Raw genomic sequence first — 14727 nt, 5'->3', positions numbered from 1 at the left:
TAAACCAGGATTCATAAATTGTATTTGATTTCCTGGCTTCTAACTTAAGTGTGGATGCTGAACTTTGGTCTGAACATGAAATAACCTTGCAGAAAAAAAAGGGGGGGGGGAAAAATCTGGTCTGTTTGTGAAGTTGGAAAAGAATCAACATTTTACCCGCCTTGTATGCAAATAGCTCTGTAAAAAAATTCGCGCCGCGGTAAAGGCCGTGGAAGATACATACCTCAAATGATTCATTAATTCATTAGTTTTTACGTCTGGCGGTTCACATAAACATAGAGCACACTTCAAGCAATTATAAAGGCTTGTTTAAAAGTTTGGCACTTATGCTTTTCATAATAAATTTGCTCTGTTACTTAAAAAACGTGTCGCTGCGTTTTATGCAGCTTTCAGGACCTTGCGTTGGCGCGGGAAATGAACGGAGTGTGGACCGCTTGCAGCTGCAGGTCCTGCTTTGTTCGCTGCAGAGCTGCTGCACGGATTGGATCCGTTTCTGTTCGTGTGTCACGAGTTTTAAAAGAAAAAAAATGCCTCTCACTCGCTCCAAGGTAAGAAAAACACCCTGACGTTTTTAATAAAATTACTTCCTTTATCATTTGTGCTTTTATTAACTTTTTGAGTGGATAATATACTTTTTTGAATAAATTATCTTAGTTAAGTTGGACTGTAAACACCAACTTTCCCTTATCCTTATAGTCCGTGTTTATTGTTGGCGCTGTTGAAAAAAAACGAACTGAAATGCAACATATACGGCGGAATGAACGTTTTTATTGCGTACATCCACGTTTTTTAATGCAGATCAATCATGGTCCAATTGTCTGCCTTTGCTAGCTTTATAGTCAGGGGTGTGTCCCATAAATCCGAAGCTCAAGCATTAATGAAAAGCCCATCGAAAGAATTAACTGTGAAAGTGGTTTTAAGCAATTTCTTTTCCTTTAATTTTTGTTTTTTAAAGAACCTCTGTCTGGTTTTTGGACCTCAGCTTGGGCTTCAGAGACTTTTCTTTCTTGTTGCTCAGTTTTCATATGAAGCTCCACCATTTCTTTTCTTTTGAGGCTTTGCAAGGAGGTCTCGGTGGTTTTGTTAGCGTCTTCATTGAGAACAGTAAATCACGTGGCTCTATAGGCCCTCCTGATTTTTGAGCAGTTGTGCTCCTGTACCTGTTCTCTAAATGCTCTTGCTGTTCTTTTGTAGAAACTGGCCGCCCAGTCTCCATCCACCAGGATGAGCTTGAGGAGCTTCCGCAGCGTCCCGCTAGTCCCCATTGAGACTTCCTCCTCTTCTTCTTCTGATGACAGTTGCGACAGTTTTGGCTCCGATGGAGGCTATGCAAATATGGTAACGATACAATGCCAATGAAATACTTAGGCTAAATGTTATTATGTGTGAACTGTATGAAACTAATGCTCGTGTCCGTTGTAGAGGAACAACTTGAGGCAGACGAGGAGAACGGTGGAGAAGCGGAAAGTGTTTGAGGCTACCTCGGAGGAGGACACGTGCAGCGGGTTTGAGGAGAATGTGATCAGCAGTCGGATAAAAGCTATGGTAAGGTCTGCGCAAAGCAAAACGGAACTGAACATCTTCAGAAAGCCCAAGCGTTTCCTCTAATTTCATGTTTATATTTTTGTTTAGAAAGTAGATGCTGAACCCCCGAGACGTGGCCGCAAGTCCAACACCCTGAAGGTTGCCTTAAATTTCCCCACCAAAAAGACGAGCATGAAGAGGCCTGCATCCGAACCACTGCCTCAGCCTAAAGTGCGAGACTCTGACTTGGAGGATGAAGAGGAGAACTTCATGAGCAAAAGAGCCCTGAATATTAAGGAGAACAAAGAAATGGTAAAATTGGTTACATTCAATTCACTTTGTAAACTGACCATGGTTTGGCCTTATTTACTTATGGCGACTTGTTTTACAGCTTGCAAAGCTCATGGCAGAACTGAACAAAGTGCCTGGACTCTTTCCTGGAAGGCGGATGTCGTTAACTACGGTAACGGAGATAAACAAATCGTCTGTTTTATTTTTACCTCGCCAATTGGTTCTCTATACTATATTAACATTTGCACATCTTCAGCCCCGACAGGCACCTCGGCGGTCCATGGGAACCCCGGGATCCTGCAGGAGAAACCAAGAGCGTTTGTCTCGGCCCCACACACGGTCCCGCTCCCTGGTGGACGGACCTCCCAGCCCACCTCCAGAGGAAGAGCTTGAGGACAAGTTCAGCCTGGTTCGCAAAAGTCGCTTCTATGAGGAAGTTGATGAACCTGTAAGTCAGATTGCACCGTTAATCATTTTAAAAAGTTCTAGACTCGCTTAAAAGACATAATAGCATGCTAATTAACTTTTTTTTAAAAACAAATTGGTGTGCAGCCCCGTCGCCGATCCTTCACTGGATGCAAGGCCATTCCCCATGTAGTGAGGCCTGTGGAGGACATCACAGAGATGGAGCTGCAGCGCATCTGCCACAATGTGCGAGAGAAAGTCTACAACAGCTCCACTGTAAGTCTTTGACTCAGAATGTGAAACATTTGAGCAGTTTAAAACAAACAAACAAACAAAAAACACCCCAACTCGGCTTCACAAACCTCCTTTCTTTTCAGGGAACCACTTGCCACCAGTGCCGCCAGAAGACAGTCGACACCAAAACTAACTGCCGTAGTCCGGAGTGCGTGGGCGTCAGGGGTCAGTTCTGCGGGCCGTGTCTTCGTAACCGCTATGGGGAAGAGGTCCGAGATGCTCTGCTGAATCCGGTAAGTTTGCAAACATGTACTGTGTTCTGTGTATGTATGCGTTGTACGTGTGACTCATTTCATTCTCATTGTTCCGGGTAGGAGTGGCAGTGCCCACCATGCAGAGGGATCTGTAACTGCAGCTTCTGCCGGGCCCGAGAAGGCCGCTGCGCGACGGGAGTGTTGGTGTACCTGGCCAAATACCACGGCTTTGACAATGTGCACGCCTACCTGAAAAGGCGAGTGGCACATTTGTCTTAAAATCTTTATCTCACTATGTTATGGGGTAAGGTTATTAACAGATTTATTTTCTCTCTGCAGCTTGAGAAAGGAGCTGGAAGAAAGCAGTGAGTGAGACGTGAATGCGAAGCAGCCTCTGCACCTGACTGACTTGCTCTGTGACCACTTTTTACACACACAGCCATCACGATGTTCATAGCTTTGAAGCGTTGTAGCGCGTTGCATTTATTCCGCTGGTTAATCTGACACTTCAGTGACAGAAGAAGAACAAAGGCTGTTTCTCTTCTGCACATTTTTCTTGTCTGTTCTCAAGAACTGAGCTTTACATTAAGGCTAGTTGTTTGTAAGCTAGGGTTGAGCGAAACACTCCAAATCTGCAATCTTAACTGTAAGATGATTCTTAAATCCTACAATGTACATATGGCTCGAATGTAAAGTCTGTTATTATAGCTGAATCATCATATTTGCTGCAGAAAGGCTTGTTTAGATGATCTGCTCTGTTTTACATTGTTTTAAATGTAATGATTTTTGTACTGCACTCATTGACTGACCCCCAGTTGCAAATTTATGCTTGTTTCTCACCTCTTTTTTTAAAAAAGATGTTTGCTTGGGATTGCCTGTAGGAATGGTCCAGTGATGTGCATGCCGTGAGTGGGAGGGGGGTGCAGCTGGGAAAAAAACCTAGAGGAACTGTGAGATATACTACAGCGCCTGGTTAAATATCCTTCATTAGATAACTGTCGCTAATGGTGTGGAAACAATTAGCACACTCTAATGGGAATCTCATACCTGTAAATCATTTTATCCTGTTAAAGCACATTCTCGCTTTGCTCCAGTCTCTTTGGCTCATTTTCTGCCTTACGCAGTTAAGTAGGAATGGTTGAAGGTGCAGTAGAGTTATGGCCTGCATTTTCTGTTCAGAAGTGATACTCGTATGCACAATGAGATGAAATTAACCTTTGTGCAGTTCGTCTTTGAAATGTACTTCATTTGACCTGGAAATACTCTAATTGTATGATACTATTTGTATTTGACAAAGAATTAAAAAAGGTTGGAGTTTCCTCACTGTAGGTGGAGGTTATCTTACTGCTGCTTGGTTATAAGGCTCTGTACACCTTTGGTGATGCTTGCTTTGTGTTCATTGGGTTCGCTGTACAGTTTCAATAAAGTGTTGATTTCTGCAAAGTGCTGTCAGTGTTCTTTGACTTGACCATCACTCCATCCTCGACAGCGGCAGCTGCATATACTCTTGATATACTCGAGGTGGGGGGGTTTCTGTGTGATTGCAGTGACGTAAAAGGCAAATGCACTATACCAGCGGTCCCCAACCTTTTTAGTGCCACGGACCGGTTTATGCCCGACAATATTTTCACGGACCGGCCTTTAAGGTGTCGCGGATAAATACAACAAAATAAAACTAGTACCGGTACCAAAAAAGATGTATTCATAACACGTGAAAAGACCCAGGAAAACAGAGTTAACAATAAAAACCCTGAAAACCATACATTTCACACCTGAGCCTCAACTCTCGCGGCCCGGTACCAGTCCGAGGCCCGGGGGTTGGGGACCGCTGCACTATATTGGCAGTATTCACTAAGTATTCACTCACACATCCAAATTACTGAATTCAGGTGTTTCAATCACTTCCATGGCCACGGGTGTTTTTAAGAAAAAGAAAAAAAATCAAGCTGGCTGCTTCTACAAACATTTGTGAAAGAATGGGTCTCTCTCAGGAGCTCGGTGAACTTAAGCGTGGTACCGTGCGAGGATGCCACCTGTGCATATTCCATAGTCAACTTACAAAAAAGTGGAAGCGATTGGGAACGACAACAAATTAGTGACAAAGTGGTAGGCCACCTAAGACCACAGAGCAGAGTCTGCAGATGCTGAACCACATAGTGCACAGAGGTCGGCAACTTTCTGCAGGGTCAATCGCTAAAGATCTCCGAACTTCACGTGGTCTTCATATTAGCTAAAGAACGGTGTGTAGAGCGCTTCATGGAATGAGTTTCCATCGCCGAGGGCTGAGTCCGAGTCTGGGTTTAGCAGTTACCAGGAGAATGGTACTTGTTTGACTGCATTGTGCCAAGTGTCAAGTTTGGTGGAGGGGGTTGTTTTTCAGGAGTTAGTTGCAGTGAAAGAAATTAAATGCTTCAGCATACCAAGACATTTTGGACAATTTCATGCTCCCGACCTTTTAGGAACAGTTTGCTCCTCTTCTTTTTCCAACATGACTCGAACTAGTGCGCTAAGCAAGGTCCATAGAGATATGGATGAGCGATATCGGTGTGGAAGAACTTGACTGAGTCCTCAACCTGAAAGAACACCTTTGGGATGAATTAGAGCAGAGGCTGCGAGCCAGGCCTTGTCTTCCAACATCATTGTCTGACCTCACCAATGTACCCCTGGAAGAAAAATTCCTATGAATGCACTCCTAAATCTTGTGTAAAGCCTTCTCAGAAGATTTTAAGCTGTTAAAGCTGCATAGAGTGGGCTGAGTCGGCTGACGTAATATTAAACCCTACTGATTAAGAATGGGACATCACTTTTGTCACCTAGCATGATGTTAGCTAGGTGTCATGAGGGTTTATGGTAAGCTGGAATTCCTTCACACAGAGTAAAACATTTAACAAGGCAGACACCATCCTTCAGGGCTGCCACAACCACTGCACTGTGAGGGGGGTGTAGGTTGTCATTCATCTGCCGGCACAAGCTTGAATGGGTCTGATAATCACCATTTACACCAACCATGCTGCATTAAAGGCACCACACAAGTCAAAATACAAATAAAAGTGGTTTTGCTGATCTGCTGAAGTGTGAGCAAAACATCCAGTGTGCCTTCAGTCTAATATTTTTTACATGCTCACAATCAGGATTGCCACAAACAATCTTTTCATTTTAGCTCAGAACTGGAGAACAGTTGACATTTTTATGTGATAAAAGCCCAAAACAGCTTTTCCCTAAATCCCACTCACTATTATTAGACTAAATAAGGATGCACATTAAATTAATGCAAAAACAAATATACAAAATGCTGAATTGATATTAATACTGTAGTTTTAAATAAGCAATATTTTTGTACTTAATTAATCTCACTTCATTACCCAGAGCACAGAAAATCCTTATAATAACAAATACCTGTCCACCTTGAAGTTTTTCAGCTCTTCATCACACAATTTTTATACATTGAACCGTTCCTCCAAATTCAGTCATTTTTGGTGATTGACTAGCTTATAAAATCACCTTTACCAGCAACAACTTGAAGTTATCATTTCTCAAGCTCCCACCACAGCATTTTAGTTGGGTTCAAGTCTGGACTTTGGGCCACTGAAACACACATAGATGAGATTTTCAGCTGTGATTGGGATCATCGTCCTTTTGCATCAGCCAGCTTCAGCCAAGCTTTAGCTTTCAAATAGACGCTCTTATATCTGACTCTAGAATATTTTTTATGCAGAGGAGTTCATGGTCGACCCGATGATAATAAGCCCAAATCATCATTCCTCTACCACCTTGGCTAACTCAGTGTTTGGATTTCTCTGAACTTGGCCAACTTCTTCACTTTGGTAGTGTGTCTATAAGGATTTTGTTCCAAATGTTTTGTGGTTTGTTCAGATACAAACCTTGCTCAGCCATGCTGCCATATTGTTTTCAGAGAGATGAGGCTTTCTCCTGGCAGTTCTTCTGAAGAAGCCATACTTTTTCAGTCTTCTTCTGATTGTACTGTCGTGAACTTTGACATTTAACAAGCTAACTGAGGCCTGTGGAGTGTGAGATGTAGGTTTTTTGCAGTTTCTCTGAGCTTTGCATGGTCTGACCTTGACATGAATTTAATGGGACGTCCACTCCTGGGAAGATTGGCAACTGCCTTTAATGTTTTCCACTCGTGAATAATCTTTCTCACTGTAGAATGATGGACTTCAAATTGCTTGGAAATGGCTTTATAACCCTTCCCAGATTGATGGGCACCAACAATTGCTTCTCTAAGATCATCGCTGATGTTTTTCCTCCTTGGTATTGTGCTAACGCACACCTGAATGCCCCACATCAACAAACCGCCAAAACGTATGCTTTATAGAGCTTTATGCTCACACTTACAGGTGATCAAATGCATTTGATTAACAGCACCTGGCTGCTACTTACCCTCTTAAATACAATCGAAGCAGTAAAGGTGCACTTAGTTGTTCACACTCTCAATTTTCTGCTTAGTTTTTGTTAAATAAATAATGAAAATGCCAGGTGTTATTGCGCACCTGAGGTTGTATTTAAAGAATTTTAATAGCTGCTGAGGACCAGATGATTTTTAAATTATTCCAGATATAGACAACCTTCGAATTGAAACAGAATATACTTTTCTTTTCACATGACTGTATGTGCCGTACGGAGGTTAGAAGGCTTTGTGGTGTTGCAGCAGAACAAATTTAAGCTTTTCCGTGTTGTTGTTTATCAGTAAGTTTGTTACAGCTGACCTTCACTGTTGGCCCGTCTGTCTAGTCCCTCATTACTGCCCACGTCATCACTGCTCTGCATCCTGCCATTTGTTGAAGCGAAATGTACACAAGAGAGGAGAACTAAAAATAAATAACATTAGCTATACCCATACAATGCATGCAGAAGGCTGAAAAAAGAATGCAGTGATCTCTCAGCACAGCTGCAGAGTCTTAATCTTCTGCAGATCACTGCCTGCTTGACTTCATCCAGGATTTATGCCTGAATTCATTCATCATGCAGGTCAGTATGGTGGCTTCAGACCAGTCCGTACACACGGAGTGTAGACAATCTGATCAATAATCTAACTAATAATCACTCGTTTAAAGACAGTAAACACTTATGAGCAGAGATCTTTAGGATATTCCAACTACTGATTCACAGAGATTCATGAAGATAGCACAGCTGTAGGATTTGTCCGTAGCCTAATATGCACCGTGCACAAACAAATTCATTATAAAAAAATTATAAACAGAAAATAATTGAACATTTGTACACACCCAACATCGCCACATTATGACTGTTACTATCTGTGACATGCAGCAGCTTATCCTCAAAAAAGTAGAAATATGATGTACAGTAGAGATAACTGATCTATGCTATGTACCATTTATGCTTCATGTTACTCCTGATTTGTATGAGGAATGTCAGTCCTGAGGTTTCTTCGAGTGAGGAATAATATAATCAGTGGCCTCTTCAGAGGAGCTAATGCATCCCCACAGCATGACAGTGTTTGCTTCAGCACTCTAGAGGAAAAATGTATGCATTCAACAGCATACATACTCATCTGTATATGTATTTGAAAGTTAAAACCATCTCAATGAGAGTTGCCTGCTCCAGTTTGAGCCTCTCATGAATATCATTGCACTGAAGCCAGAGAGATGAAAATCAATCTCTTTGAGAAATATTTTCATTAAAAAATTATTTTAAAGAACTGGGTGATCTAATTAATATCCTTCCAATATCTGCATAATTAATGTGTTTCTAAGGCCAACAGCTTAAATTAGCAGAATGTAGAAAATGGGGGAAAACCAAGACAGACTATAAAGAATTATTTGCACTGCTCCCGTTTAATGTTAATTGAAACCGGTTGAGGATTGTAGTGTGATGAATGCAAACAATAAGAACACTTAACATAACTTGCTGAGGAGGAGGAGAGAGATAAGAGATGAGAGATATGCTAAGCTAACCAGCTGCTGGCTCCTGCTGCATGTTGGCAGCACAGACATGAGGGTGATATCTTCTTCTTCTTCTTCTTCTTCTTTCGGCTGCTCCCTTCAGGGGTCACCCCAGCAGATCATCCTGCCTCCTTCTCACACTGTCCCTAGAATCCTCTTCTGTCACACAAACCCTCTGCATGTTCACATCCATGAATCTTCTCTGTGGTCTTCTTCTTTACCTCCTGCCCTGCAGCTCCATCTTCAACATCCTCCAACGTAACCCTCCTCAGCACATGTCCAAACCCTCTGAGCCTTGCCTCCCTAACTGGCTCCAAACTGTTCAACCTGATCTTCCCCTCCAAATGTACTCATTCCTAATCTTGTCCATCCTCCCAATGAAAATCTTCAACTCTGGCACCTCCAGCTCACTCTCTTGTAATTTTGTCAGTGCCACCATCTCTGGTCTTTGGTAGCACGGTGAAGGGATTGCTTTAAGGTTAAAAAATTGCTATTGTAAAAGACCACCATTATTTGATTAAAGCTATTGGACCATGTGATGGTATTTTAGTCACACTTTAGGCAGACTGTGTGTGTAAAAATGACTTAAATAACACTAGCCCATAATAATTCTGTCAACTTACAAATTTGTAATCTTCTCTCATTTCTAATTAAGTCTGTGAGTCTGGTGTTTCTTAATTAATAATTAGAAAATAATCATCGTATCCTCACACTTTTAAAGAATGCATTATTATATATATAGCTACCAATACAACATCTCTTCTCTTCACCCCCCTTTTTTTCCCTCCAAAAGCAACATTTCAAAAACTATTATTAGTATAATAAAGATGCACTTGAAAATACTAGTCCTGTATTAAATACCAATGATCATCCACTTTGGGGTGATGAATATTTAGGGAAGTAATTGTTTACAACGCTCAAGCATTGAGCTGATCTGGTAATCAGGCTATGAAATACAATATTTATTCATTAGAGCAGATTTAATGAGGCCTTGCGGCGCTAATTATGAAAACCAGTGTAGCAGTAAATGAGTAGCGCACGGTGGTGTCGGGGCTGCTGCGGGGTACCTGTAAGGAGGGACTAGGGGTTGAAGTGCCCTGAGTGCTATGGCACAGTGAACAGCAACACACAGCCCTGACTGTGACCGTCCAGCCCACAGCAATACATCACCGGACCTGCAGACAGGTCGCAGATGGGCTCCACATCCCTGCATGCCCTGCTCTCCCACCTCCAGGTATTAAGGCTGGAATCCCCAAAAGCATCTTAATGCCCAAATCATCTCTTCTATTGCATGTCAACAGACACAATGGCAGTGTAAAAAACCCAGTACAGTGGCTTTTAAAAATTGCTTTATTGATGTACTTCCAGCGATAAAGCCAGAACAGGTGGCGCGCTTATTCTGCAGTTACTATTTGTATGCAGGTCTGGAGATATGTGGTAGGATTTCACAGCATAATATGGGTTTTGATTGACTGATATTTTCATTATGGCTGCAGGGTAGCGTGAAGACTGTTAATTTGCTTGAGAGTCCTGCAGGTCTATGGTGATTGTAGCAGAGCCAGAAGAAAAGCTGAATAAATGAAACTCACAGGGCACAATCACAATCTGTGGGTCAAAATCAACTGATTAATTATAATTTAGAATCAATCTGTCAGGCCTCTGTAATAAACACCCTTTCAGGCTTGCTGCTTAATAACCAGCTTTACATGGTACGAATGTAACATGGTACACTGTGGTAGACCATGTAAAGCTAAGTCCTTACTGTGAATATGCTAATTAAATACTTACATATTTCCCATGATAAATCGAGACAAACAATAGGACGTGAAAGAGGAGTTACACCGGGCGCTCCTACTATTTGACGCCGCTCAGCAAGAAGACTTTCCACACAAGAGTCACCCACTGGCTCTGACCTCTACATCCTGTAAAGTATAGTGAGCAGAGTGCTGTTAAATGCATAGTGAGCGACTCTGGGGTGGCAGGAGGCTCATGACACGTTCCTTTCCCTCCTGTTCCAGCCTAGAAAGTGATGGAAACAGCAGTTTGGTCCAGGTGTCAGGGACATTATCAAAGAAAAGGGCTGTCTGCAGTTGCTCCATCTCACAGGAAATTGCCAACTCACCCTAACAAAGGAAGGCATAAGTGCACTTGCTGCTGCCTTCAAGGGGAGCGTGATAAGATGACATTATAAATACAGAATTGTTCATGGAGGTGGAGGGGTAGGCACATCAGGCAGCTGAACTTGACAATTCAGTTTTTCATGTACACTTCCAAAGCCTGTACGGGTTTATGTAAAACAAAACCTGCCTCTTATCCACCTTTGACTGCAATTGCGAATGTTAATCATTTAAGGTAGTTGAGAGAGGAGCATTGCGAAGTTTGCAGCTTCACTTCCAGGATAAACTGACGAGACAAAAAAAAAATGACAGAAAGAACATTTAAATGGGGAAATTATTTCATGTATATTGTTTATATAGCAGATGCACCATTACTGCAAGTATACAGGTGAGTGTACAGTCTGCTTTAAAAGGTAAAGATGGATTTACAGGAGAGAGTCTGCACATTTAACAACTGGACAAATAATTAAAGGAATTTAAATCACGTTCTTCGCGTTTTCCTTGCAGTTATCACTAAGGCACTGCCAAATATATTTGTAAAAATAACGATCTAAAAATAGACACTCATGATCTCAGTGTGTGTCTGGTAAATAATGTGCTGTACGCTGTCGTGTAACGCTGCTGCTCTTCATCATGTGAAGGAGTTCAGTCCCTAGATGCATCGTTCTCTGTGGCACCTGAAGGGGGAGCTCTAATACAGGTAACTCGGTGCACTTGGTCTGTCTTCAACTTTCAGAAAGTCTTTAGGAGTCGAGAAGAAAGTGGAAGGACCATCAGAGCTTTATCCGAAAAAACCCGACACCCTAGACGTGTGTGCTTCTCCGCAAAGTCGTATTGTACGAGACGGAAATTCAGTCAATTTCGAGCCTTTGAGGAAAAAGTAGCGAGGGGTTGTGAGGCTTTGCATCCGGTGGATCACAGCTGAATATTCAGCTTTTTGACAGGAAGACCATGAATGTGTCTGTGTACAACGTTCTGAAGCTTTACATAAAAAACATCTAAAGGAGCTGAAGTAGGGTAAGGTGGTGGGGTAATTATGACCAGGGGAACACAGGGCTGTAATCTGTAAATCTATTCTTACCCTAAGTAAGAACTGGTACATTGGATTGATTTTATTGAGATCATACATTATAAATGAGGCATGGAGGAGCTTACAGCCTTGAGATGGTGGTGCTCACGTGCTTCATTAATTTTTACTTCATTAACTCTCTCCTTCAGACTCTTCATTGGAGAATTCATTGCTGGTCATGAATCCGGGCTACAGGCAAATGGACAAGCCCGGCATGACTTTCAGTGGAGTGGATACAGTGAGTAAGGCTGTCAAAACAAATCAGTAACACATGAAACATACATAATCTCAGATCAGTCTGTGGAACTTGCGTCTTTACATTTAAAAAACATGTTCATAGGGGATGTAACATTTTATTGCACACACAATAAGATGAAGTGCTGTATCAGTAACAGTCATTACAGCTGCAGAAAACAGAAAGCAAAAAAACCCCTAAAAACATGGAAACAAAAACTTCTTTCTGGAGTGTTTCTTAATATCGAGGATGTAAAATTCTGTTATCAACAACAAGGCATTTTCACACAATTATCCACGTCACTGTCGCCGTTCTCTCAGAATGCATCAGTGACTGGTTAAAATCCAGCCTGATAATTACAGACCCTCATCCTCAGATAGCTGCTGTATTTTCACTGCAGTGTGTTTACTCACTCCCGTGGCTGCAAGGTGCTTTTTGTTTCACAGCGAGGATTTCAAAATTTCCCTTGGGCCCTTTAGAATGGACCATTTGTTTAATATTATAGCCTTAAACCCAACAATATCAATCAGTCATGAAAGCACCTATGCATGCTGCTATGCCCTGCGTCACCATTAACTCCAGACAGGTGACGCTGGATTGCAAGGCGAGCGGAGGGAGGGTGTCGGGAGGTAAAGAGGGATAAATGGATGGTGTTGGTTTGCTTTTTTGCCCCCACCCTCTAAACCACGCCACCCTACCTAACTTTTTTTTAAGTGATTGACCATTTCTGTAACAGTACACTTTGTGTGTGTTGTAATGGGGGGAAAATGAAGACTGCATGCAGAACTTCTGAGAAAAGTTGGAGTACACCTTACTTTTTATTTGATGTTTGATGTGAAAAACTGTGAGTTGGACAAGTTGTGGTAAACTTTGTTTGAGGTTTAAAAACAGAACTAATAATCTGGTTGGAATAATATGTGATTTAATACACCTTAAAATGTTCTACCTCTGTAAAATAATCCAGACTCTCTAGAGAGTATATCAGTCTTCTTTCTAAGGCACACCTCCAAGTGCAAATTAAGCTCTCAGTAGAGAAGTATATAAAAAGGCCTTATTGTGCGAAGGTCTGCGCATCATTCTGCACCGCAAGTGTCAATCATCCTGAAATGCAACCCTATCCCTAACCTTAAACAAAAAAAAAGTGTTTTTAATAACATTATAGCTCCCAGTTTCAAAAGAAACTGATATTTTAACCATAATAAAATTTGAGGTTTTAAAAATATTGCATTTTTATGTGGTTGAGTGCATCACAGATTCTTGCTTGGAAGCAGTGAAATTGTTCATGCCTTGGACTTGTTGTCAAACTCTTCCCTCGCTGAGCATGAGAACAACTCACATCAGTGAGCGGGCGCTAAGTGCTTCTCCTTTGAGGCAGTCTAAACTTCTTAACATTTCAAATCTGTCACGACAGCTGTCCCGGAGAACATTTGTGAGATCTGTTTCACCACACATGTTGAAATGACGATTCCCTCATTACATTTGCCATCAAATAATATCTCCAAAGCTAACAGTTGACAAAATCCAGTAAAAACATGCAGGGCGAGCTCTTAAAGGAAGAATTAATGGGAGCCAAAGAAAAACAGCTCTTAGACAATTAGCACCAGAGACCACTCTGTAATCTTAAGATTATTTTCACCACTTAAAAGCAGTACACATGGTTTGCATTGTGGCAGGGCAGAATGAACAACACTTGAGTGGATTTGATTTGGTCTCCCTAATCTGCATTTCCTTTAACATGCCTTTCTTCTGTTCCAAAATGTCAACGTTGATCAACTCCAGCTGGAACAAGTCAGTGTCTGTCATCCCAGTTGCAAAATCTTTGAGATTTTTCCCAAGAGGAAGGAATGAAGTGTTTTGGTTTGTAGCTGACGCTATGCAGATTCAACACTCAGTCAGTTGGTTTTGTTTATTCCTCGAGACGGAGACTCATTCCCAAAGTATTTTTATTTAAATCAAAACTCCACAGTCTCCTACAGTCTTCCGCAGGCTGGCACAGGGATACCACAAATATCCTCATATATAGAGATGTCTTGTTGATGACCCAAAAACTGTTCTATTCTCTCTGTATGAAATTGTGAGTTAGAATAGAGTGAAATTAATCTACAATTCATTTTTCTGGAGAACAGCCCCCAAGGCGCTCCCAAGGACCCTCGGGGGTACCCAGACCTGACTTTCAGAACCAATACATTGGATCTGGTTAACAGAAACATCCCAAAGCTATGTTCATTTAAATAACACAATGTATTTTGCGGATAAAAAAAAACTGTAATTGCAAAATCAGAAATTTAACCCTGGGGGTGGTTGCTTAACCAAACATGCTTTGGCTGGTTAGGCTTAGTCACAGAGGAAATGTCTGGCACGCAGATTGAATTTGTTCTCTCTAAAGTCAAAGGCAGGAAAACAATTAAGTGTCTGCCGCACATTTCACAGTGTACCACTTGACACAGTTTTTCACATCACTGGGGCAATTGTCTGCAGAGAGCGCCGAGACAAAGCCATTACTTTCAATGTCTCAAAAAGATGGCATTGTTATTTTCTGATTTTGAAACATTTCAATTAAGCCACTGATGGATATAATAAATATAATGGCGTGAGACTTGAACTGTTTACTCTTGTCCAGTCGTGTCCGGTTTTTAGGAGTTACTGCTATTAAACCTGAGGTACATCAGAGGGA

The 14727-nt window shown here is 41.7% G+C and overlaps 1 protein-coding gene across 2 annotated transcripts; it reads left to right on the top strand.

Annotated features, from left to right (window-relative positions):
* Nucleotides 1–527: 527 nt before the first annotated feature.
* On the top strand, nt 528–3081 carry cdca7a (cell division cycle associated 7a). 2 transcript variants are annotated; one of them, XM_085374811.1, is made up of 10 exons: nt 528–548; nt 1195–1335; nt 1432–1545; nt 1633–1836; nt 1916–1987; nt 2072–2263; nt 2368–2496; nt 2598–2747; nt 2829–2965; nt 3048–3081. In XM_085374811.1, the coding sequence occupies exons 1-10, from the start codon at nt 528–530 to the stop codon at nt 3079–3081; spliced, it is 1194 nt and encodes a 397-aa protein (XP_085230937.1). The 2 variants fall into 2 exon arrangements, with proteins under 2 accessions (XP_085230937.1, XP_085230936.1); XM_085374810.1 differs by having other exon boundaries at nt 1195–1338; nt 1423–1545.
* Nucleotides 3082–14727: the final 11646 nt, after the last annotated feature.

This window comes from Diplotaxodon limnothrissa, linkage group LG16 (genome assembly GCF_057381915.1).
Source record: "Diplotaxodon limnothrissa isolate DT_005_m linkage group LG16, D_limnothrissa_male_GT1.1, whole genome shotgun sequence".
Taxonomy (NCBI): domain Eukaryota; kingdom Metazoa; phylum Chordata; class Actinopteri; order Cichliformes; family Cichlidae; genus Diplotaxodon; species Diplotaxodon limnothrissa.
Note: the sequence above shows the minus strand (reverse complement) of the source record. Positions and strands in the feature narration are given on the sequence as shown.